The sequence below is a fragment of the Peromyscus leucopus genome, chromosome 5 (assembly GCF_004664715.2).
Source record: "Peromyscus leucopus breed LL Stock chromosome 5, UCI_PerLeu_2.1, whole genome shotgun sequence".
In the NCBI taxonomy this organism is placed as follows: domain Eukaryota; kingdom Metazoa; phylum Chordata; class Mammalia; order Rodentia; family Cricetidae; genus Peromyscus; species Peromyscus leucopus.
In genome coordinates this window covers 128715738-128739095 of record NC_051067.1, presented here as the reverse complement: position 1 = coordinate 128739095, position 23358 = coordinate 128715738, and the positions used below count along the sequence as shown (strand labels likewise).

The window sequence follows — 23358 nt, the reverse complement described above, 5'->3', positions numbered from 1 at the left end:
TCAGACTTGCTAGGTAGCCAAGGATGACCATTAACTTCTGATCGTGCCTCCTCCCTCTCCTGATCGCTGGGATTCCAGGTGTGCACCACTACGCCTCATTTATGTGGTGCTGGGGATGGAGCCCAAGGCTTCCTACATGCTAGGTAAGCTTCTGTCCACTGTGTTACATCTCTGTTCTTTTTTTTATATTGAAAATAAAATTTTTAAGTCACATATCTTGATTATGGTTTCCCCTTCCTCTATTCCTCCAAGTTTCTCTCCACCTCCCCTCTCATCCAGATCCATTCCCTTTCTATCTCATTAGAAAACAAATAGGTTTCTAAGGGATAATAAAATAAAATAAGACGAAACAAAAACTAACACATTGCAATTATACAAAACAGAAGGAAAGAGCCCAAGAGAAGGCACAAGAATCAGAGACCCACTCGTTCACACACTCAGGAGTCCCATAAAAACACTAAACTGGAAGTTGTAATATATAGGTAGAGGACAGGAGCAGACCCGGACAGTCCCTGTGCCTGCGGTTTTTCAGTCTGTGAGTTCATATCAGTTTTGATCACGTTGATTTAGAGGGCCTTGTTTTCTTGGTGACCTCCACCCCCTCTGGGTCTTACACTCTTTCTGCCTCCTCTTTGCAGGGTTTCCTGAGCCCTGAGGGGAGGGGTTTGTACATATCTGGTTTTAATTATAAAGTTTTTATGTATGACATGTTGCCCCGGTCCTCCCAGTAGGCAGTCCTGCATCCCAGAGCCTTCCCCATTCTGGTGGTGGTACAAGAGGCAGGCCTCCATGGCACTTCCTGCCAGGGTGGCTCAAATGTTCTGCTGGCATCTGTCTAAATGCATTTGACACCATACAAGAGCATTTCCCTTCCAAAGCTAATACAACAACCGCAGCACTTGGCTTTGTATATATCGTGGCTAATTCGGCACCAACTAAATCCTGCCCTGTGCGGTCGTGTTCGCGTCTGGCACACACTGGTCTAAAAGCAGCGGGTGCTCTGGTGTCTCTGCCTCTGAAATGTATGGCACAGTCTGTTTACACAGCCACTCCCCACTCATTGTCATTCTGTCCCAAGCCCGTGTCACAACATGAACAGGTGGCACACCCACCAGTCTTGATGGGGGGAGGACAGGGTCACCTCACTGTTCCCAGAACCTTCCAGGAATTTGCAGTTTTCCTGGAAGCCTCTCCATCCACCAGGAGATCCTGGGAGAGTCTCTATTATTTATCTGAAAGCCATGTTGCCTCCGCACGTGAGCTTACCTTCATTCAGAGACAAGAAAGAAATGACTGTCAGACCACTGGGTGTGAAGAGGCTGGTGGTATGACCTGCCAAGTGGGAGGCAGCAAGGGCAGCGTCAGTCTGTCTCCAGCTGGTTCTCCATCATCCTGTCGTCCATGTTATTCTGGCTGGAATGCATGTGAGCAATGCGCACGTCAATGTGCTCTTTCAACATGAACTCCTCAAGTCAGGACCCACATCCAACTCCATTAGAGACCCCAATGCCCCTGCATCAATGTTCCTTAGAGTTCCAGGATTTGCCTCTGAAATCTGTGTACCTGCTCCCTGACCCTGACCCTCATCTGCCAGAGTAGTAGTCACTAAAGGACGTGTCAGTTTGCACAATTACAAATCAGTGTGAGGGTGAGGTCTAGGGCACATAATTTACAAGATGACAGAGCCTAGATGAAGACACAAAAGGGAGCACATTACTAAGCAGATGCTCTGACGCCACTCAGACTGGGTCCAAGTCTCCCATCTCCCATATCTGTGGCATTCTAAGACTGTTTTTGAGACAATGCTTCCCTGTGTAGCCCAGGTTGACCCGGAACTCACTATCCTCCTGCTTCCCAAGTGCTTCAATTACAGTGCACGCCACCAGAGGGACCACGTAAGGTACCCACAGGAGGTCCCCTTTGGCCCAGCAGGAGCACACTTTATGGCCTCCACCGCCTCCATTTCTCCTACCTGCTTCCTTCATCTGGGTTCAAAGCGCTGAGGAGGGCTCCCCGACAGGGCCAGCCTGTGTAGCGCTTTTGACTGGGTACATTCAGGTCCTGGGTGGCCAGGTGCACTGATGCTATGGCCCACACCTATGCTGTGTCCCACCTGCCCTGGTACCCATTGCTGGCATCACAGCCAGCCTGTCCAAGGCCATGAGCTCCATACTTGGCCTCCTTGAAGAACCTCATGGGGGCACAGATGGTGGAGGGAGGCACCTAATTCTCCTTCTGGACAGGTAGGCCTTTCCGAGGCTCAGTTCCTGATCTAGAAGGCATGCCTGCAGTGGTCCCTCCGGGACCTGCTTTGAAAGAGCAGGCCAAGTTTTGAAAACTACCCTGGATGGAAGATCAACATGAGATCCTGCCCCAGCCACAGGCTCTTGAGTGGAGTGCTTACTGCACTATCCACTGGGTCCTAGTGCCCAGCTCACAGGCACCCCCATTAACACAGGCCCATATATATGTCCATGGTCCCAGTAAGGGACCATGGTACTCACATCAGTGGGTGTTGTCATTAATGCTGCTGTTAAAAAATGTCTAAATGACTAAAGTTCCGGTGCCGTCAGCCTCTGGCCTTTATGGACCCAGCAGTTTCCATAGTTGATTCTCTTTTCTTAGAGCCCAGTGTGGGCTGGGCCCCCGCCTGTCCCCTCACTCCTCACAGAGGAGCGCCTGCAGCCAGTGGTGCCCGCAGTTCACATCAGCTTCCAAAGCCTTCCTCTGATGGCTGTCCCGTCCCTTTCTTTCTTGGGAGGGCACCTGGGCTCCGTGGCTGAAAACTGTGCCCAGCTAACTCTGCACAACAGGAGGGTTTGCTCACGTCTGGCCCGCGGAGCATCGGCTAACACCAGCATTCTGAAAGCCGTCCCTCCCACACGAAGACGCCTGTGCCTGAAGCACCGGACTTATTTCCAGTTTTATTAGGCAATAAAGAAAGGAATAAACGAGAGATGAAGAGCGGAACTAATATGCTTTTCCTTGGAAATAACGAAGAGAATCAAGTTGTCGTTACTGTCTTCAGCTGCAGGAGTCTGGAGCTGCACCTGGAGAGGTATTTACTATCCACAGCATGTAAAGTCAGTGAAGAAGTGAACTCCTCTCCCCAGCCCCAAACACATCCAGAAACCCCGACGGGAGCAAACTCCACTAATACTTGACACGTTCACTTCGAATTTACTCAGATCACACGCACAGCTGCAAAGGGAAATAGACAGAACTCTTGAGCATACGTAAGACACAGTGCACTCTTCACTATGCACGGCCCAGCAGGCACTGGGCTGATCTGATCTCACCCACATTTTATGGAAAGCAGCTGCCCAGCTCTCTTGGACAGAGGGCACAAGGCCCATTGACAGAGAGGTAGCAAACCTGGGTGGGCAATAACCAGCAGGCAGAGCTGAACCCGGTCGCCTGCTGCTTCAGGTCCTGCTGCTCTGCACGCAGGTCACAATATCCGGCAGGAGGCTATTTCGGTTCTCCTTAGTGACCTGTGGAAAGAGGCAAGAGAGCAAGCTTAGAGAGCACTTCCCTCTAGTCCTTCGAGCCAACATTTCCTCGAGAGCAGGGGTGGAGGCAGAAGCCAGCTCTTCGGGATCACCAAGTCCCAAGTGGAATGCATGATCACTGGGAGGCACTGGGAGGCACTGGGAGGCACTGGGAGGCACAGGATGGAGGTGGGACAGAGTGAGACTCAGCAGCTGCAGGCTGATTGGGGGGGGGAGCAAGGAGGGGCTTGGGCTGGACCTGAGCCCTAGAGAGCAGCACACTGCAGTAGCTGCCCACAACTCTGGGTTACTCCCAAGGACAGTGACATCTACAGGTCTTTCCATGACCCTGGAGAATCTGAGTGCTGCAAGGAGCCTCTGACCTCAGCTTCCTGCTCCTCTGAGAGCCGAAGGGGAGGCAGAGAAGACAAGGGGATGCAGCCCAGAGTCTCACACAGGTCTCCTGACCTGGTGTGTGCTGCAGATCAGACCCCCAAGGTTGTGACCTCACAGACCATGATGGGAAGGGACATAAAGAAGACCAAGAAGTGTGCAAGGTCCTGTGGGGAAGATCCCTGAAGAGGCAGTGCAGGCTGGGTGGGGCTGTGGACAGCAGTCCAGGGGAAGAAAGCTTGGGCGGAAGGAAGCTGGTCAGGTGGTGGATGGTGTTCAGAGAGGCGCAGAGCCAAGAATCAGAGAGAGCAGGAGGCGGTGTGCCTGGATGCTTCAGTGAGCATGTAGATATGAGGAGGAGTTTCTGTCCACCATAGGTCTCATCACATCCCCAAAATGCATGCGTCAGAATCTAATCTCCTGCCATTCCATGAGTTAAAGGTACTTGAAGAAGGGCTTTAAAAGGGCATCCTGAGGGCAGGGCCCATAGGATGGCAGTGGTGGCTTTTTTGTTTATATATATATTTTTTGCAACAGATGTGTCGCGTGTACCACAACACCTGTTTATAAGGGTGCTGTGGGTGGAACACAAGACGCCGTGCATGCTGGGTACGAACTCCAGAGTCATTGCTAGCCCAGCATTAGGAGCTTTGTAAAAGGAAGGGAGACCTGAGCAGGCATGCTTGCCATGTCTCAGCATGTGAGGTCTTCCGCCATGCTATCATGCAGCAAGGCCACGCCTAGGTGGGGAGGGGACCGGCCGTCACCATTTACAGGGTATGCCCATGAGTCTTAAAGGGAAAGCGGTGCCGCCATGGCTTTGACCTCTGTGTGCGTACGTGTGTGAACTGCCTGGCTGAGACGCACTGCAAATGCCATGGAAGTTCACCCCCTAAGGGCTAGAGATGGACATTTCATCACAGACAAGGCCCCCGTTCACAGCCACCTTCCTCCTTCCTGCCCATCACCAGCAATCACCACTCTATTTCCTGTCTCAACGCCTAGTCTATAAATGGAATCACGGAGCTCGTGACCTTCTATGACTGGCTTCTTTCACTCAGCACAATACAGCCTTCATGCAGGCTTCAGAATGTGGCTGTGCTTTATCCTTTGTGCCACTAACACCACACCAGATGGCTACAGCACACGTTATACTCCCATTTAGCTGCTGGTGGACATCTGGGCCCCTCTCATTCTGTAAAGCATTGTGAATAATGCTGCTGTGGGCTTTGTATCACGTGTCTTCAAGTCTTCTGTATGAATGCCTAGGAGTGGACTTGCTGGTATAGTGACTAACACACAACCTCTGGAGAAACCAGAGTGGTTTTCCAGGGACAGCTCAGCTCCTTCCCACTGGCAAGGTAGAGAGGCTGAGGTTTCTCCCAGCCCTCCCCTCTCTCTCCTCTAACTTTAGATGGAAGGCCTTCTAGTGGGTGTGGTGTCATGGTCACCATGCTTGGTGGGGTACATGTCTTCTCCGTGCTTCCTCATGATCCTTGGAGAAACAGCTATTCAAACCTTTTGCCCCCTTTTTTTTTACAGATTTACTTTATTTTATTACTAAGACAATTCCAAAGTCAAGGCCCAGACTTGAGTAACTAATTTTCCCAAAAGCACACATCTTTCGGCTGGGATGGGGCTGGAACTCTGCCAATGAGCACATGACCTGCATGGCTCTGGTCTCCACAGCTCTTCCCTGGACAGACCTTCCCAGTCAACACCTCAAACCCTGCCCTGACTACTCCACTGCTGGCAGAGGTAGATGAGCAAGATCGCAAGGGCTGGGGTGTGACCCCAGGGTAGGAGGTCCCCAAGGGCTGGCTTACTCACACTGAACACCTTCACGTCACGCCTGTTCCTGATCTCCTCCACCAGGGCCAGTGGCTTCCCTTTGGGGACTGGGATGGTGCCAAGGACAACAGTGCCCGGTGTGGACAGCATCTGGCGGACTGCCTGAATGAAAGGCTGGCTGAAGAGCTCCATCTTCCCAATCTCATCAATGATGCACACACGGTACCTGGGGCCGCCGCTGGGACCTGCCTGTGGACGGAAGGCACCATTACCGGGACAGCAAAGCCTTGGGGTCGCAACCCAGGGGCTCCCACCCTGACTAACTATGCACCGGTGTCCATGGCAAGGCAACTGGGCTGTGCCTTATGCACCGGAGGACTGTCTCCACATGCATGAGACACAGGTCTGTCCGCAAGGCTCATATAAAAGTCTCCCTGTGACTGCACCTCCCCACCCAAGTTTCTCTCAAAATGCGTTTTCTTCTAGAATGGCCCAGTGGTAACCAGATTTCCCACTTTACACACCCCGGAAATAAAGGCTGTGAACAGTGAGAGAAAGAGAGCGCCATGGGTATGAGGGAAACAGGACAGCCGTGCTGGGGGGGGGGGAGCTCACTAACACACCCCCTCTTTTCAATGCTGCGTTGTACTCCTAACTCTGATGGGAAGGAGGTGAGAGCTGCAGGCAGGTGCCTGTGTATTCCAATCCAGTCTAGAAGTTGACAAAAAGTCATGAAATGAGATGGAAAGGAGTCTGGTTCAAAGCGAACGTGGTCAGAATAATGACGACTAACGTGACCAAGTATTGAGCTATCTCAAAGGGTAACCTCACAAGAAGAATGTGGTGGGCGTGGGAGGGAGGGAGACAGGGTCATGGAGGGCAAAAATGATCAAAATACATCCTGTACATGCATGAAATTGTATTGCCAAATAAAAATTGTTTAAATAGAACTATAAAGACAAAAATGGAAGCTATTTCAGAGATAACTGCTATTGTTCTGGTACAATCCTATTATTTTATAAATGGATATAATCACATCTGTACTTTTTATACAAAGAACTGGCAGGTAATATAAGCATGTATGTACATACGGAACATATGCCAAAATTTGTGTGTGTGTGTGTGTGTGTGTGTGTGTGTGTGTGTGTGGTGTTAGGTTTTCCATTGCTGAGATAAAACACCATAACCAGAAAGCAAGTTGGGGAGGAAAGGGTTTATTTGGCTTACACCTCAGCATTGCTGTTCATCAGGGAAGGAAGTCAGGACAGGAGCTCAAACCAGACAGGAACCTGAAGGCAGGAGTTGATGCAGAAGCCATGGAAGGGAGCTGCTTACTACCTTGCTTCCCATGGCTTATACAGCCCACCTTCATGTAGAACCCAGGACTACCAGCCCAAGGATGGCACCACCCACAATGGGCTGGACACCCCCCCCCCATTAATCACTAAATGAGAAAATGCCTTACAGCTGGATCTTTTGGAGACTTTTCCCCAACTAAGGATCCTTCCTCTCGAATGGCTCTAGTTTAAGTCAAGTTGACACACAAAACCAGCCAGTACAGTGTGTGTCTGCACTGGGACAGGGGAGAAGATGCTACCAGCAAGCATTAGGAGCCAAGTTCAACTCCTTGCACCCATGCAACAAGCTCGGTGTGACCCTGCATGCCTGTGCCTCACCTCCACGGGGGACAGAGACAGGATGACCCCTGGAAGTTGCTGGCTGCCATCCTAGTGGAAAAACATGAGCTCTAAGTGCAAAAGACCCAACAGCAAAAGCACTAAGTTGGAGAGCAGCTGGGGAGGACTAGCCTCCCAGGGCTCACATGGAAGCATGCGCCCTACACATGTGTGCATACAACTCATAAACACACACAGATGAATGGATGAACAAATGAATAAAATAAACGTTCTTAAAAAGAGAAAGTGAATCTCAGCTCCCCTTTGGATTCGGGTCCCTTTCATCCCTGAAAATGCAGCCTCCTCCCCAACTTCCAAGGATCATATCCTTCCACAGTCCCCAGCCACACTTCCCCAGGGTTGGTCATGTGGCCATTGAGGATGCAGCAGAAGTGGCCCCAGGCCCTCCTCAGGTTGGGTAACAAAAAGTGGCCATCTCTGCCTTGGCCTTCCTCTGGCTGAGGGCACGTGGTGCCCTGTTGGGAGGCAACTGATGAATGTATGAGGTGAGGTACCACTGAGGCTTCATACACCACTACCAGAGAGGGTGGAGAGGCAGCACCCACGTGAACGAGCCTAGAGGTGAGCCTTTGCCAAGCAGCTCTGGAGGTCAGCTCCTCTCAGCTAGAGGGACACAGGTAAGGAAAGGTGCCAGCTGTGACTAGGGGGTAGAGGGAGGCGCATCAGCACTGGCACCTGCTGGGACAGCCCTTCATGTAGCAGGCCCAGGAGGGAGGCAGGAACGCAGTCTTCTAGCCATGAAGGAGGCTGCATCCTTTCTCCTTCCCACCCACTGGCACGCCCACAGGACAGGTCACCTATCCTTCACCAGCGACATCAGCCTGAGGTATCTGCACAGTGGCCTGGCTTGTGTTCTGACACACTTGACCTTCATCCACTGTGGCGGGGGCTACCCATTTCTCTGTGGGAGGCCTGCTCCCACTTTTCCTCCAGGGTTCTTGAGAAAGGAGGAGGGAGAAATATTTAGATAGAAAGATGAAGGGGAGAGAAACAGATAGAAACACAGGATAGCCTTGGGAGAGCCTGGATCATTACCCTCTGACCCCTCTGGTATCCTCTAAAGGGCCTTTTGTTTTGTTTTGGGTTTTTTTTTTTTTTTTTTTTTTTTTTGCTTTTTTGTTTGTTTGTTTTTCGAGACAGGGTTTCTCCAGGTAGTTTTGGTGCCTGTCCTGGATCTCACTCTGTAGCCCAGGCTGGCCTCGAACCCACAGAGATCCACCTGGCTCTGCCTCCTGAGTGCTGGGATTAAAGGCATGCGCCACCACTGCCCAGCTAAAGGCCTTTTATAGGAATACCAAGGGGTGGAGCAAAAGACCTCCCTCTAGCATAGCCAAGTGCAGACCCTTTCCAGTCACCTAGTAATCACACACATGGTCAAGCAATTCTCTAATGCAGTCTTGTTTGTTAAAGCAAGCTCAGATCTCACTAGGAAACCCTTGTGGGCCTCCACAATCCACCTGGGGACCCTGTCCTCATTTCTCATGCCTGCCAAGGCAGAAGCACCCATGTGCCCAGCTTTGCTTTCACTGTGGAACTTCCTGGGGCTGCAGAGTTGAGACGGGGAAGCTGCGGCTGGCTGGCACTGCCCCCACTGGCAAGCAGGAAGAGCAGCTGTGGGGTCACATGCCACCTAATCTAAGCTTTTTCTTCAAAACTGAGTGCCAAATTGGGAGAAAGAAAATGGCTATCAGCAGTCTGTGGCTTTAAAAAGGAGCTGATGACACAGGAAGGTCTCTCTTTTTAGAGCCACGCCACTACAACTGACCCAACCCTTACCACGGCATGGCCAGCACACTGCCACCCCAGAGACGGTGGCTTAAACAGACACCTTCCCAGAAGCTGACATGTAAGAGAACAATAGAATTGTTTGGAACACTGATTGGCAACTTTGAAAGCCAACAAATCAGACAAGGAGAGGTACTGGGGAAGAACATGTGTACAATGTGTGTGTTTATCTGAGTACAGTAAATACATGTGGCGGGTGGTAAATGCATAAGGCCTTGCATGAACGTACACACATGTGGGTGCAAAGCCCACACCTCTACACCAGTACCCCTGCAGCTCTCCAAAACTTCCCCCCAGAAGTGAACAGATGTTCAGGCCTGCAAGGGCAGTGTTTGTTGTTCATTGTGGACCCCGAACTTCTAACACCCTCATTCTGCCCAGACTGCAGGAATTGCAAAAATAAGGTTTTTAAAAAAAATGGAAGTGATTCACATGTCATAGAGAGAGGGGCTGGAGGTCAGGGCACTGAGAACAGGCAACATGCAGCTTGCTTATCTAAACAGCTCAACAGGGTATTCAGAAGAGCTTAAAAAAGAAACATCATTATGTCTCCAACTGCTGTTTTCGCATATATATTCGAGCCAACCCAGAGGGAAACAACACAGAAGTCAATGGAGACTCGCCCTGTGGACCTAACCCAGATTCTGAGCTCCCGAGTCATGACCCACAGCACCAGGTGGAGTTTGAAGATGACAGTATCAGGCTGCTCTCATTCCTAGGGCCTCCCTGTGCAACTCAGAGCTGTGGGTGCCTCTTGGTTACATGGCAGGCAGTCACTGTGTGCCTGGCATCTGAGTGGCCCCATCTCCCCAGAAGATGACATGTGCAGGGTCACTTCCAAGGGCTCAACCTACCCTTGACTCATGTATCACAGCTGTCCTGCACCTGGCTTTGGCCAGTGTTGTAGCGGATTATAAATTCTCAGCGACAAGAGGAAAAGCTCCTAGGAGGAAAGATGCTGCCTGAGTCCCAGAAACAGTCGGCCCGGGGTCCCAGGAGCTGTAGACAGCCCCTCAACTCCACCACTCTGCCTTCCAGAAGGATGAAACAGACTCAGGGCAACAGAACGCCATTCCACAGTCCAAAAAGAGGGTGACATTGTTCTTGTTCCTTTGTTTTTATCTTTTTAAGTACTTTTAAGAATACAAAGAAGCCTGGCCCTGGCCCTTGACACTTGCAGCAGGGTGGGGGAGGGGGAGGGGGGAGTGAGCTGACCCTCCCTCTCACCTGCTGCAGCACTCAGGAAAGCGGGCCCTGCACCTCACCTGGGCAGCACAGAACTAACCCTGTTGACAGGCCTGCCGGCCAGAGAACGTGTGCTTGACGGATCTGGTTCCATTCCCTCATCAGCCATATGGTGGTGTAGGCAAGCAAGAGAGAGAGAGAGAGACAGACACAGACACAGACACAGACACAGACACACACACACACACACACACACACACACACACTGCCTGTGGCAGTTGAGAAAGCTGGACCTGAGGTCATAAGAACAGGAGAGTTGTCCCTTGCCTGGCAACACCGTGGAGCTGGCCCTGCTGGTGTAGGTGGGGGGAGCCAGCCCGTCCCTTGGTCATCACTACAAGGGGAAAACTAGCTGGGGCAATGCTGGAGAGCTCACCCTGGTGGCGAAGGCAGGCAAGAGCTGCAACTACCCAGGCCTAGAACCAGGGTTGAGTTGGCTCACCCCAACATTTACCCCACCTATGATCTCCTGGAGCACATGAAGGGGCAAGTCCTGTAGGCCCAAAGCTGCAGGATCTCCACAACACATGGCAACAACAGAAGAGCCAAGAATCCAAGAGGAGTCCCAGTGAGGCCCAGCATCAATAGCACAAACCAGAGGCCTCAAACCAGACCGATGACTTTTTGCAATGAATACCTGCAAGTAAAGATTTGTGGACAAAAGGATATACCGTGTGACACACTGCGTCACACTACAGCTTCCATGACAAGATTCTTCTTTTTTTCTTCTCTTAAATTTTATTTTATTTTGGCAGGGAGGTTGCAAGGGCAGAGGGCAGATATGAAGGGACAGGGAGATGAATGGGATCAAGATGCATGATGTGAAAGACACACTGAATCAATAAAAAGAAAGTTTGAAAAAAAAAAAAGAATACAAAGAAGCATTTTTGTTTGTTATCCTAGAACTCACTATATAGACCAGGCTGGCCTCCAATTTACAGAGCTCTACCTGCCTTTGCCTTCCAAGTGCTGGGATTAAAGTTATGCCTAGATTTTTATGTAACCAAAATATTGAACCAAAAGTGAAGTAATTAAAGTGGCCCTGCCCTTATCTGAACTGTGTGCCTATCAAGTACTCCTCCTGGTGGCATGTTAGCTGATTTTCACATCACACAGTCTGGCTTCTGTGCATATCTACCACAGCAGCGGGTTCTGGGCACTAGGAAGGAAGAGGGTGGCACCAGACACTAGGTAGCAGAACCGCAACCTGTCCCCCAAGAGCCACACATGCTAGGACAGGAAGCACACAGACAATGGGAACAGAAGCCAGGGAGCCAGCGCCTCGGGCCTCGGAACTGCAGAGCTCCATCCAGTCTTGTGCTGCTCACACCAGGCCAGGGCTGACCTGGAAGGGGTGTGTCCAGGCTGCAGCTGGACCCTTCCTCACTCATCAGCTGCTCAATATACACAACACAGCCGACACCCAGAGCTTAGGCAGGCAAGCGCTGAGGCTCGCCTAGGTATCCTACCTTGCGGCCCTGGGGTCGCATGCAATTACAGGACCAAACAGGAAGTGGGTGGTACCCAAGGTGTCTTCCAGAACAGGAGAGCGGTCCTAGGACCAAGACAGCTCATACTAGCTGACAGCCCAGAGGGTGAAGAAGGATGTACTCATAACCCAGGCCTTGGGGACCAGCCTGGACATTGGGCCTGTGGGACTCCATGGCAGATTCATGTCCCCACACTGTCCCCCCCCACACCCAGCTCCCTGATGAAGAGATCAAGCTGTGATGGATGGTCCCTTCCCAGTATGGTTGCCTACACCTCCTCCATCTCCTCCGCTCTTCAGTAAGCAACACCGGGACTTGAGCAGAACTGCTGTGCTCGGTCCCCGGCTGTTACAACAGCTCAGGCGAGCATCTGCACAGATGTCCTTGACTGACGGCACAGTAAGAGTCAAGGTCAGACTCACTTGCCTCCGAAGCCCCTCCCACACATCTGTACTCCCCCGGCAGGAGGCTGAGCTGCGTTTAAGAAGCAGGATGGCACTGTGGTTCCCAGGGAGCCACAGAGGCCAGGGCCGCACATAAAGACGGCTCACATTGTCACAAGGAATACACACTGTGGGTGTGGGAGATGTCACCATCGCCACATCACTGCAGGGAGTGTGTAAGTGCACAGCTTGCTGATCAGGGAGGTCTAACCACACAGCACAGGCCCTGAGCAGCCTGAGGGAGCTATTCCGTGCACACACAGAACTGTGACCGGAACCTAGCAGGCTCTAATTCCTGTCATGCCAAGAGCTCACAACTGCCAAATGTTCTCTAAAAGTTGCACACGCCTGGGGAAAAAAATGAATCAATATTTCAACTTTTGATAAAAGTTTGAGACCTTTGATGCCTGGCACCCTCCTCTTCCATGCCTGGGGGGCAGATAATTGGTTTTCTGCTACAGCGAAGGAGTGGTGACCTGTTTTCTAACTGACAAGGTGACTGGACACAAAGTGAAGATCAGATCTGGGGGAACCATCAAGAACCTTCAAGGCGTTGGGAGCTCAGCCCTTCACCGCACGGTAACTTCGTGCTAATCGCTGCAACTGTGGTGGAGAAAGGACTGATGGGTAAATCTGCCTGACGGCTGGGGCCTCCGAGGAGATTATTCTAATCCTCAGATGAAGTAAAGTTTACAGAAAGCAGAACGGTCAGGGAAAGTCTGACAAGAAGAAGGCCACAGCCACAGGGAGTGCCTCCCTGCTCATGCTCCACAGTGCCACAGGGACCCCATGAAGATGTCATCAGCAGGGGCTGGGGGCGGGGCTGAGAAGCCAATCTGGGGCGGAGCTTCCAGTTCCTTTTCCTCTGGAGTCCCTGCAGGAATGTTTTCACTGAAGCCTTTTAAAGACTTTCAAACGTGTCTGTAGTCACACCAGATGGTATCTGTTTCCATGGCCAACCCTGTGACACAGGGGTGATAAGGTAGAGAGCCAAAGTGTGGAAGCAAGAAACAAACGCCATGTTCACCAGCAATGCTGGGAAGCTCACCTCTACGAAAGGATCCAACTGGAGCCTGACTATTCTTGATCCTTCCATAGCTTCCACAGCTCTGTGGCTTGAAACACAAAGTGTCACTTCCTGGTCATATGTTAAACACAATACACACACACACACACCATCCCCTGACAGAAGTCTTCTCCTATCTGAGTAGAAGTTGGAAGATGTGAAGTAGGATCCAAAACAGATCCTAAACACTTCAAAGTCTATGTTGGATCAGAACAGGGAGTCACTTTCCAGGGGCTGAGCTGACTTCACCTCCATTGCCTCCAAAGGTCCTTGAGGGAACAGACACGGCTTGGTCTGGACATGGTGGCAATCAGGTGCTTGCTGCGCTTCATTGATCTTCCCTTTGTAAGAGAAACACTACAAACCAACACATACAGGACATTCTATGATGCACTTGGTATCACAGCTGTCAAAAGGACCACCACAAAGAAGATGAGCCCTACCATGTCAGTCCTGACTACTAGAAGACCACGAAGAACCTAGTCACTGTGGTCCCAGAAATCAGAAGACCCCTACAAAGGACCTCACCAAGCAAGAGAAAGAAAATACAGTGAATCTGGTGAAGTTCTGACTGTGTCGTGTGATGTTTTGAATGGACAGCAAGTCTTGATTTTAGTTCCACCACTGATGAGCTGCGCCCCTCCTGCTACTCAGTGCCTCCATTTCCTCATCTGAGAAACAGGATGGAGTGTTCTGAGTTTACAATGGGCTCCTGCCTGGCCCATAGCTTCCACTTCACTAAGGGTGAACTGTGGATACAGTCAGTGCTTTGTGTGGAGGAAGGAACAAACATAAATGATGAGACATTTTTAAAGACCAAAAATGCGGGTAAGAGTACTTGCTGCTCATGAAGAGAACCCAGGTTTAGATCCCAGCAGCCACTTCAGGGAGCTCACAACTACCTGTAACTCCAGCTCCAGATACAGTCTTCCAATGTCACACACACACACACACACACACACACACACACACACACACACACAAAACTTTAAAATAAAAAATGAAAATCTTTTTCTAAAATAACATAATTAATTAGCTAGTTACCCAGACTAGAGTGGTATTCAGACAAGCATCAAAAAGGTCAGTGGAAGAGAAGAGAAGAGATGATCCCAAATCATCACACACATGCTTTAAAGTACAATTTACAAAGTATAAACTAATTAGACATGGGCTTTCAGCAAATGATTTTAGTAAACTGGCTAAGTATCTTGAAGAAACTAATTAAGAGTGTCACTATTTGCTATATTCAAAACAAATCCAGATGGATTAAAAATATATTTTTAACAAACTCATAGAAGAATAAACATATAGGTAAAATGCTGTATTAATTTGGATCAGGACAGAGCTTTTCTGTCACTAAAAAGGAAAAAGAAAGAAAGAAAGAATCAATATGAAGAACAGAAAAGTAGAATCGAAAAATTAAAAGGTCATTTGCTTTAAGAAGTATCTGCAGGGGCTGGAGAGAGGGCTCAACAGTGGAGAGCACTGGCTGATCTTGCAGAGGCCTGTGGCTCCCAGCACCACAAGGTGCCTCAGGACTGTCTACAGTTCCAGCTGCAGAGGACTAGACATCCTCTCTTAGCCTCTGAGGACACTGCACACACACAGCAAACAGACACACAAGCAGGCAAAACACCCAGACACATCAAATAGAAAAGGCAAAGAAAGGTCTAGTTACATCAAAACACAAAACCTGGAAAGAGGGCTGAACCACCAAGTTAGATTCTAAAACACTCTGTAAGTTACCAAAAGTATGTATGTCCATCATGCCTCAAGATGCAGACCAGAGGCACATTTCTCCTGTGCATACTCAGTGCTGGCAGATGTGCGGCGTGATGAACTGTTTCCCATGCATGGCCCCCGAAGCCTGGGGCAGCCCCCAACCCTTCTCACCCAGCCTTCACCTTCAGACCCCTCCCCAGGAAGCCATCACTGCTGGAGGTAATAGGATGTGCTATGACTCTTCATGGGGAGATATGAACCAATGTCTATGTAGCGCAGATGGAGCATCAGCCACAGATCAAGGTAATTACTCAACTTAAGTCCAGTTTGGTGGCCTGAGTTTACAGTCCTAATTATTATAGACACATGGGTGACTGTAAAACTATGAGCAGTTTCTATTTTCTTTTTCCATTAAAAACAAGAGGCAAATTGTTGACTTGGTCAGCGAGCACACAGGAGCTCTTCCATAAGTCTGAAGCCAGACACCAAGCATGGGGCACTCCATCTCCTCCCAGGATTCTGCTTGTCTGAGCAAAAATCAATTCTTTGTATGGATCCTACGCCCAAAGCCAGACTTCACTCAGAATGTCATCAGACACTTCCCACTGCTGTCTGAATATGAGAGGAAGGCATGGGTCCCATGGGAAATAAGCAAGAAGATGCATCATTCTCTGCCTGTTCCCAGCTGCTAGCAACAGAGAAGCCTCCACAGCCCAGCCCAGAAATGCGGGTTCATTCCCAAAGGAAGTGAGGAAAGGAGGAGGAAAGGAGGCAGAGGAGCCCTCATTGGGATCCTAGGAGCAGCAGCTCCACATCAGCACAGACCTCAGGATCCCAGGCCTCTGAAGATAGAGGCTGACCAATCCCTCAGTAGCTCTAGGCTTCAGCTAAATGGTACATAGCACATGACATTAAGCTCTGTGCACCACAGAGCAATTTAGAGTATCCACAGGGCCCTCAACATATACTCAAGCAAGCTCTGTACACCATGGAGCAGACACAGAGCAGCATAGAGTATCCACAGGACCCTCAGCACACACTCAAGCAAGCTCTGTGCATCAGAGCACAGGAATACAGATCTGCATAATGCCTTCCTAACATGGAATATTTTACACATTCTCTGGGCATGTGACTGCTCTGAGTGACAGCAAAGTAGAGTGCCTATCCTTAGCAAGGCTCAGTAGCTGGAAGACTTTTAAAACTTTGAGACCTAATTACAAGAAAAAAAAAAAAGCCACTGTGTTCAAGTGGCCAGCGAATCCCACAATGCAGAAGCCAATGGGCTTTTGAAACAGAAAATGCATACTCACATTTCTTAGGACAGGTAGTGCCAACTGCTCAAAAGAAGCCAGGTCCACCACATACTGCCCAACTCGGCACTCAGGCTTTCCAGGTGGAGGCTGTGACCTAAAAAATAAAGAGTGTTTGATGCGGATTCCCCATTGATTTCTGGGGTTTGGCTGATCGGCTGAGTCACTGGCTCTCGGTACACACCCTCAACAATCACCCATACAAAAGGTGGGAGTGTGCAAGCGTGGGCCCGCTGGGGTATCTCTCGTGAAACCAGGGCCTTGATGAATGTCAGCACTGCTTCTGCAAAAGTCAGTCTTGCAGTGGACCAGTGAAGTCCATGCAACTCCAATGAGCCCACAAGCACAGCACAAGCCAGAGCGTGATGGCGCAGGCCTGTCATCGTCCCAACTAACCAGGAGGCGGAGGCGGGAGGACAGAAAGTGTAAGGACTTCTTCTTTGGCCAGAGTTGAGTTCAATGCCACTTTGGGCAACTTAGACTTTCTCAATATAAAAAGCAAATAGGGGGTGTTGGACATGGTGGCACACACCTCTAATCCCAGCACTAGGAGGCAAAGGCAGGTGGATCTCTGTGAGTTCCAGGCCAGCCGGGGCCATATAGCAAGACCTTGTATCAAAACAAAACAAAACTAAGATGATTAAAATTAAACAGAAGGCTGGGAAGATAGCTTCCTGAAAGAGGCTTGCCTAATATGGGAGAGCCCTGGATGCAATTTTAAGTACCTCCAAAGAATAATAAGGTGAATATTAGCGGCACTAGACACAGAGCTAAGAATCACATGAGAAATGTGTACAATTTGTGGCGGAAGTTTTAAATCAAATAGGACTTTTTTTATCCTCATTTTTCCAAGGATGGTCTATTTTCATTCTCTGAGAAATTTCTGAAGTCCAGGATAGGCAGGGTCACCTGGCTATCCCCGAGTCCAGTGAGACCCTCAGCCCAATGATGGGCAGAAAAACATAAATGGGTCCCACAGACGGCTTTTAGGGGAGTCGGCTGTAGGGAAATCACAGTAAGAAAGAAGCTCCCAGGACAGGAGGATGCCTCAGCGAGCAAGAACACTTGCTCCATACCCCTGAGGACCTGAGTTCAAATCCTCAGCACCAATGTAAAAATCTGGACATGGCCATGTGTACTTGTAGACCCAGTGCTGTAGAGGGGAGGCAGGAGACTTCCTGGGCTTGCTGGCCCTCATGCGAGCTCCTGGTTCAGTGAGAGACCCTGTCTGGAGGGACTAAGGCAGAGTGACAGAGCAGGACACCAGATGGCCTCCTTCGGCCTCTGCACGGACACATGCTCCACACGCAGGCACACTCACACAAGATGTGGGCAGCACAGGCTAGAGACAAAACCGCAAAGAAGCAAAACACCAGTACCCAACTCTGGACAGAGGCCCCCGAGAGCCAGACAGGGTGACGACATCAAATCCGATCCTCCTCCCTCCCTGCCTGACTTCTTGAGTGTAAAATCCATCTACGGGCACCCCGGAGGACTGCAGGACCTCGCTGGCTTTCTGGATCAAGGTTGTTTTGCCAACCCCTGAAAAAGACAAAGAAAGGAGATAAGTCAGGAAGCTTTAGCTCGCCAAGCCTGCCCAGCCTATCAGAGCAATTGCCGGGAATGGAGCGGGCTGCAAATGGGTTTTATGACTATTAATAATTGCACTGCCGTGCTGATTGCTCCAGGTGTGAGGAGTTTTCATCCCCAGTGGAGACAAGGACAGTGGTGACAGAGCGGCATGAAGTTTATATCAAACACAATCCCAGGATGCATCTGGCACCCAGGTTCCTTGCCTTCTAGATCAGAGGTTCTCAACCTGTGGGCTACGCCCCCCCCTTTGAGGGTCGAACGATTCTTTCACAGGGGTCACCTAAGACCATCAGAAAACACAGATATTTACAACACGATTCATAACAGTAGCAAAAGTACAGTTATGAAGTAGCAATGAAAATAATTTTATGGTTGGGGGGGGGTCACCACCACATGAGGACCAGTATTAAAAAGTCACGGCACTGGGAAGGTTGAGAACCACTGTCCTAGATTTATGCTTTGTTCTCGTTTAAATCATGTGTTTAATCAGGCTGATGATATGTGGGGGGAGGTTGTTAAGCCTTTCGGGCACGAAGCCAGGCTGATAAAGGTGGGTCAGTGATGGAGGGCCAGAGGGTTGCAGCCCTCGGGTTTCCAGCCCAGGCTCTCCACTTCCTGGCTAGCACCATGAGAAACAGCAGTCCCACCAGCTGCCACTGCCACGGACCAAGCTGCTCTGGCTGCTCTGGCCTTGGCTGTCTTGTTGGACTGTGTCCCTCAAAACCATGAGCCCCAAAGCATCTTTCTTCCTTGAAGTTGCCTTTGTCATGGTCTCTGTCACAGCAATGAAAAGTGACTGACACCACCTAGGGACTGACCTGGCCAGACCTGGCACTGGGAATCAAAAGTGCAGCCTTCAAGAGATGCAGACCTATGCTTACTAGTGTGGATGTAATTCGGTTCACACACATATTCTAAATTCCAAACAGCTCAGACGAGGTCATTTCCAGGCTTCACAGACTAATCCTAGATTTCCTCCGTGGACTTCACCTCCACCAGGGCCCCAAGCAATCCTGCTTGTCCCCCAAAGCTCTGACATCCGGGGCTCCAAGGCTCTTAAGCAGTCCTTCCTCTTGACCCACAAATGCTCCCAAATCGGAGGCCACGTGCCTCCAATCTACACCCCACCCCCGGGGCCTTTTCCCTCGCAGTCTGGATGCCAGGCACACTAAGAAACTCCAGGGTGTTTACCAGCACAATCACTGCCACACGCAAGAGCTGGGGGAACAAACACTGTGGAAACACACTTTGCAAGCCAAGACAGCGAAGGTTCTAGCAGATCCACAGCTGAGCACTTCCGCTACACTACAGGGTCCCAACCGGCACAACTTCAGTGGCTATCCTTAGGGCTAATATTGCTTAAAAGGCAATTCATGAGCTTTACCGCTCAGTGGTAAGCCATCACCCGGTATTCTTGAAGCCCTAGACCCAATCCCTAGTACTGTGCAGTGGTTTGAATAAGCAATGTCCCCCACTGTCTCGGGCATCTTGACACCTGTGTCCACTTGGTGTTGATGTTTTGGGTGTTTAGAAGGTAGGGTGTTTAGAAGTATGTTACTAGGAGCCAGCTTTGAGTCTAAAAAGCCTCGCTTACTTCCGTTTTGCTCTTCTTCCTGCCTAAGGTAAAGGATATGATCCCTCAGCCTCCTATTCCTACTGCCATGCTGCTTCTTGTGGCCATGCCTCCCTGTTGTGACAGACTTAATCTCTCTGGTCCCCTATATTCAAATAAATCATTTCTTCTATACATTGCCTTGGTCACAGTATTTTAGCACAGTCACAAAAAAATTAACAAGTACTGAAAACAATTGATCCTTAGTCCTTATTTGATGCGTCTCTCCTCCGCACTCACACTAAAATAATGGCCTGCATGTGGGCAGCACACAGTGGTGGCAGGCGCTGATCTTGGGGTGGGCAGAGAACCCCACAGAACAGACAAGATCCACTTCTAACCTCTGCGGCCAAGGAAATCAAGGGGATCTCCATGTGAGCCAGCCCCCGCTTCCTGAAGGGCCACCTCTCTATACCCACCCCAGCTTCTGCTGCTTGGGGACCCAGACAAGGATGTGTGAAACTGGATGCTCACTGTGGGCTTCTCCATAGCAATAAAACACTGAAAATCACCTAAATGTTGACCAGAGAGGGAATACCAGCTGTGGCATCCAGCACACAGCAGTGCAGGATTGTTACACCACCATTAAAAGGGATACTGCTTACTTACATGGAAAATGGATCACAGTTTACAAAAATGATGCATAGTAAAAAAAAATAAATAAATGAAAAGGTTGATTAATAAAAGAAATACACAGTATAATCCTCATGGGTTTTAAGCAAAGCATGTATGTATCCACACAACACTGGTCTACAGCAATACAGAACAAAGGTCCCAGTCTTAATTCTACATGGCAGATGAGTTCCCTGGGTTGTCACTTTCTTAACACTTCATTTTTGTTCTTCTGCTAAGCAGGCAGCATTTTTAGCATAAGGAGAGGGAAAGTGTATTTATGGACCAGCAAGATAGCTCAAAGGGTAAAGCCATTTGCCACCAGGTCTGACGACCTGAGTTCTATCCCTCAGACATACATGGTGAGAGGAGAGAACCAACTCCCAAAAGCTGGTGTTTGGCCTCTATACCCGCACATACCCTTAAATAAATAAACAAACAGATAGATAGATAGATAGATAGATAGATAGATAGATAGATAGATAAAGTAAGTAAGTAAATAAACAAATAAATGTAGCTTTTAAACTTAGTATATTCCTATTTTCAAAAAGACAACACACAGCAGCCCCACAGTTCTTAAGACAGAGACTATCACTTCGCAGGACCTTGTATGTTACAAATAGCAGCGTGGGCCAGACCCCTGGCGCTTCTTTAGCTCTATGCCAGGTTGGCTTAGGTTGAGCGAGCTCTGGTGACCAGACAGCCCCCTCTGGGATGGCTTACAGATGCTGGTCAGTATTTGGGAAAGTGCTAAGAGACAGGCGTGCTGAGAGAAGAGGGTACATAAGGTGATTTCTTTTACAAGTCTCGTTAGCTTGTTGGAGGTCTGAACGTGTGAATAGGGACTTGGAACGCCAGATCCTTTGGGACAGTTAGTGGTAAGCAAACACGACAGTAAAGTGTGTCCTAAAGCAAGAGGGCTCCTGAGACCACAGGGGTGGGGCCTGCAGCGCAAGGGGCGGAGTACTACCAACTTGGGAGACAAGTTAGCGGGTGGAGGTGCTTGCAAATCCAGGACACCCTGCACACCATGGCTATGCTAGGACGCGCGGGGGGGGGGGGGGGGGTGAAGGGGGGGGGAGCATGTGAGTCCTGTGTTCACTAAATCGCTGATGAACACAGCTATGGCTATGGCTCCAGGTGAACACCACAGCAGGATGCTGGGGAGCCAACTGCATCCCGATTTCAAACGCAGGGCGTGCTGGGCAAGGCTGGCGCGTCCCCTACCACCGTCCTCTGCTCCTCTCCAAAGCCTCTGACTGCTCAAAGGCCTCCAAAACCTACAAAGTACACCTCGGCCTCCGTGGCTTAAGACCAGGGTGACAGCCGGTCGTTGGGAACTTGAGACTGGCGCACCGCCGTCTTCCCGGCCTTCCCTCCCGCCGGGCTGCAATGCACCAAGCCAAGCCGCAAGTGCAGCCAAAGACGGAGACCCGGACGGAGGGTCAGGCCGCGCGCCCTCCCCGCCAAGTCTGGCAGGCCCTGGGTCACCTGGAGGCCCGGTGAGGAACACGTGCCGCGCCATGTGCTTAGGGGGTCGCGGTGCCGTACAGTTGGGGTTAGACTGGGCTGCCAGGCTCCGCCCCTGACGGTGAAGGTCACGCCCCTGCCGTCCCGGAAAGTACAGCCGTGTAAGCTGCGCATGCGCTTCCAACTTGCCCCGCCCCACCCCCAAACAGCGCACGCGCATTCCTCCCTGCTCTAGGTACTTTAACGTGGTGGCAGTCTGTAAGGTCTGGAAACAGGGCTCTTATATTTTTTGGTTGTGAGCCTAGCCTTTAATGGCTGAGCTATCCCTCCAGCACTCGGGAGGCAGAGCCAAGCGGATCTCTGTGAGTTCGAGGCCAGCCTGAGCTAAAGAGTGAGATCCAGTTCAGGCTCCAAAACTACACAGAGAAACCCTGTCTCGAAAAACCAAAAAAAAAAAACAGGTCCCTAGGGTTCCCTGTGCTACTGTGTAACAGACTCACGTGGGGTGTCTGCAAGGATGTGTCCGTGGGAGCGTCAGGTACCTTGCCATTGCTGTTTCAGGTATCCTTGAGTTCTGCCCCTGAGACCCTCACCCCAGGCTCCAGGTCAGGTCCTGTGTAGCAATAGGGGCCATAGAAACCCTTCTTGAAGGAGCGGGCCTTGCTGGGATTCGAACTCCTTGTACAGTGTCCTCATTGCTGTAGAACAGTCAGCTGGGGAAAAGTTAACCTTGCGCTATCGTGGCCTTCACCTCCAGAGATGAGTATCTGAGACAAGGTAGCAGGAGTCTAGTTTAAAGGCCCGACTTAGCTTGTTATTGCAACCTGGAAACAATGAGTATCCACTGAGCTGGCTTGACAGACGGAGAAGGCAGAAACAAGAACGAAAGGGGGCTTCTCTTTGCAGAGTTCTCCGTCCATGGTTGAAATAGGACATCCTCAGTGTGTTGATTGAGCGGACTAGACTCCCCCGCTTTGGGGGAACTCGCTAGTGTTTCAAAGCTCAGTGTGATGGTCACCCTTAGCATTAGTGACTGCCCCCATTCTGGCCTGGTCTGGACTGCTGGGGGCTAGCCAAGCAGCTTGGCCCCAAACAATGGCCTCCCTAAACTGTTTGACTTGAGTAACCCATTTGCAGGAAGGTTTCAAGCTCACCTAGGTTGCTGCCCACTGATGCAGGCAGACTTCCTGTCCCCAGCCATGCACAGGAAGCCCACCTTCCTTGCTTCATACCTCTACACCCCTGTCTGCCAACCTACAGGCTCTCCCGGAAAGAAAGTAAGGGATCTTCACATCACCTAGCCACAGAGATTCAGTCCCACCAGCAAAGGAAGTGGCAGTGGCCGTGGGCCAGGTGGTCCCTGTAGACCTTTTCAGTCTAGCATGAGTGCAGTTGGACTTGTGATCGGTCACGCTCCATCCTGGTGAAGAAAGCAATTTCCGGGAGTACTCACCTTAACTGGCTTGTGTGTGTAAAACACACACACACACACACACACACACACACACACACACACACACACACACATCTTTTGCACTCCCTTCAGCAGGCCATCTATGCCAATCTAACAGCCCAGTTTCCTGCTGTTTAGAAAGAAATCACCTAAGAAGATTGGCACCTGCTCCACCTGCCACGGTC

General features: G+C 50.4%; 1 protein-coding gene across 1 annotated transcript; it reads right to left on the bottom strand.

Moving 5' to 3' along the window:
• Positions 1 to 2911: 2911 nt before the first annotated feature.
• On the bottom strand, positions 2912 to 21886 carry Ntpcr (nucleoside-triphosphatase, cancer-related). Its single transcript, XM_028889812.2, has 5 exons — positions 21742 to 21886; positions 17813 to 17975; positions 16434 to 16530; positions 5715 to 5924; positions 2912 to 3494 (listed from the first exon to the last, which is right to left on the bottom strand). The coding sequence occupies exons 1-5, from the start codon at positions 21773 to 21775 to the stop codon at positions 3426 to 3428; spliced, it is 573 nt and encodes a 190-aa protein (XP_028745645.1). The 5' UTR covers positions 21776 to 21886; the 3' UTR covers positions 2912 to 3425.
• Between the last annotated feature and the right edge of the window lie 1472 nt (positions 21887 to 23358).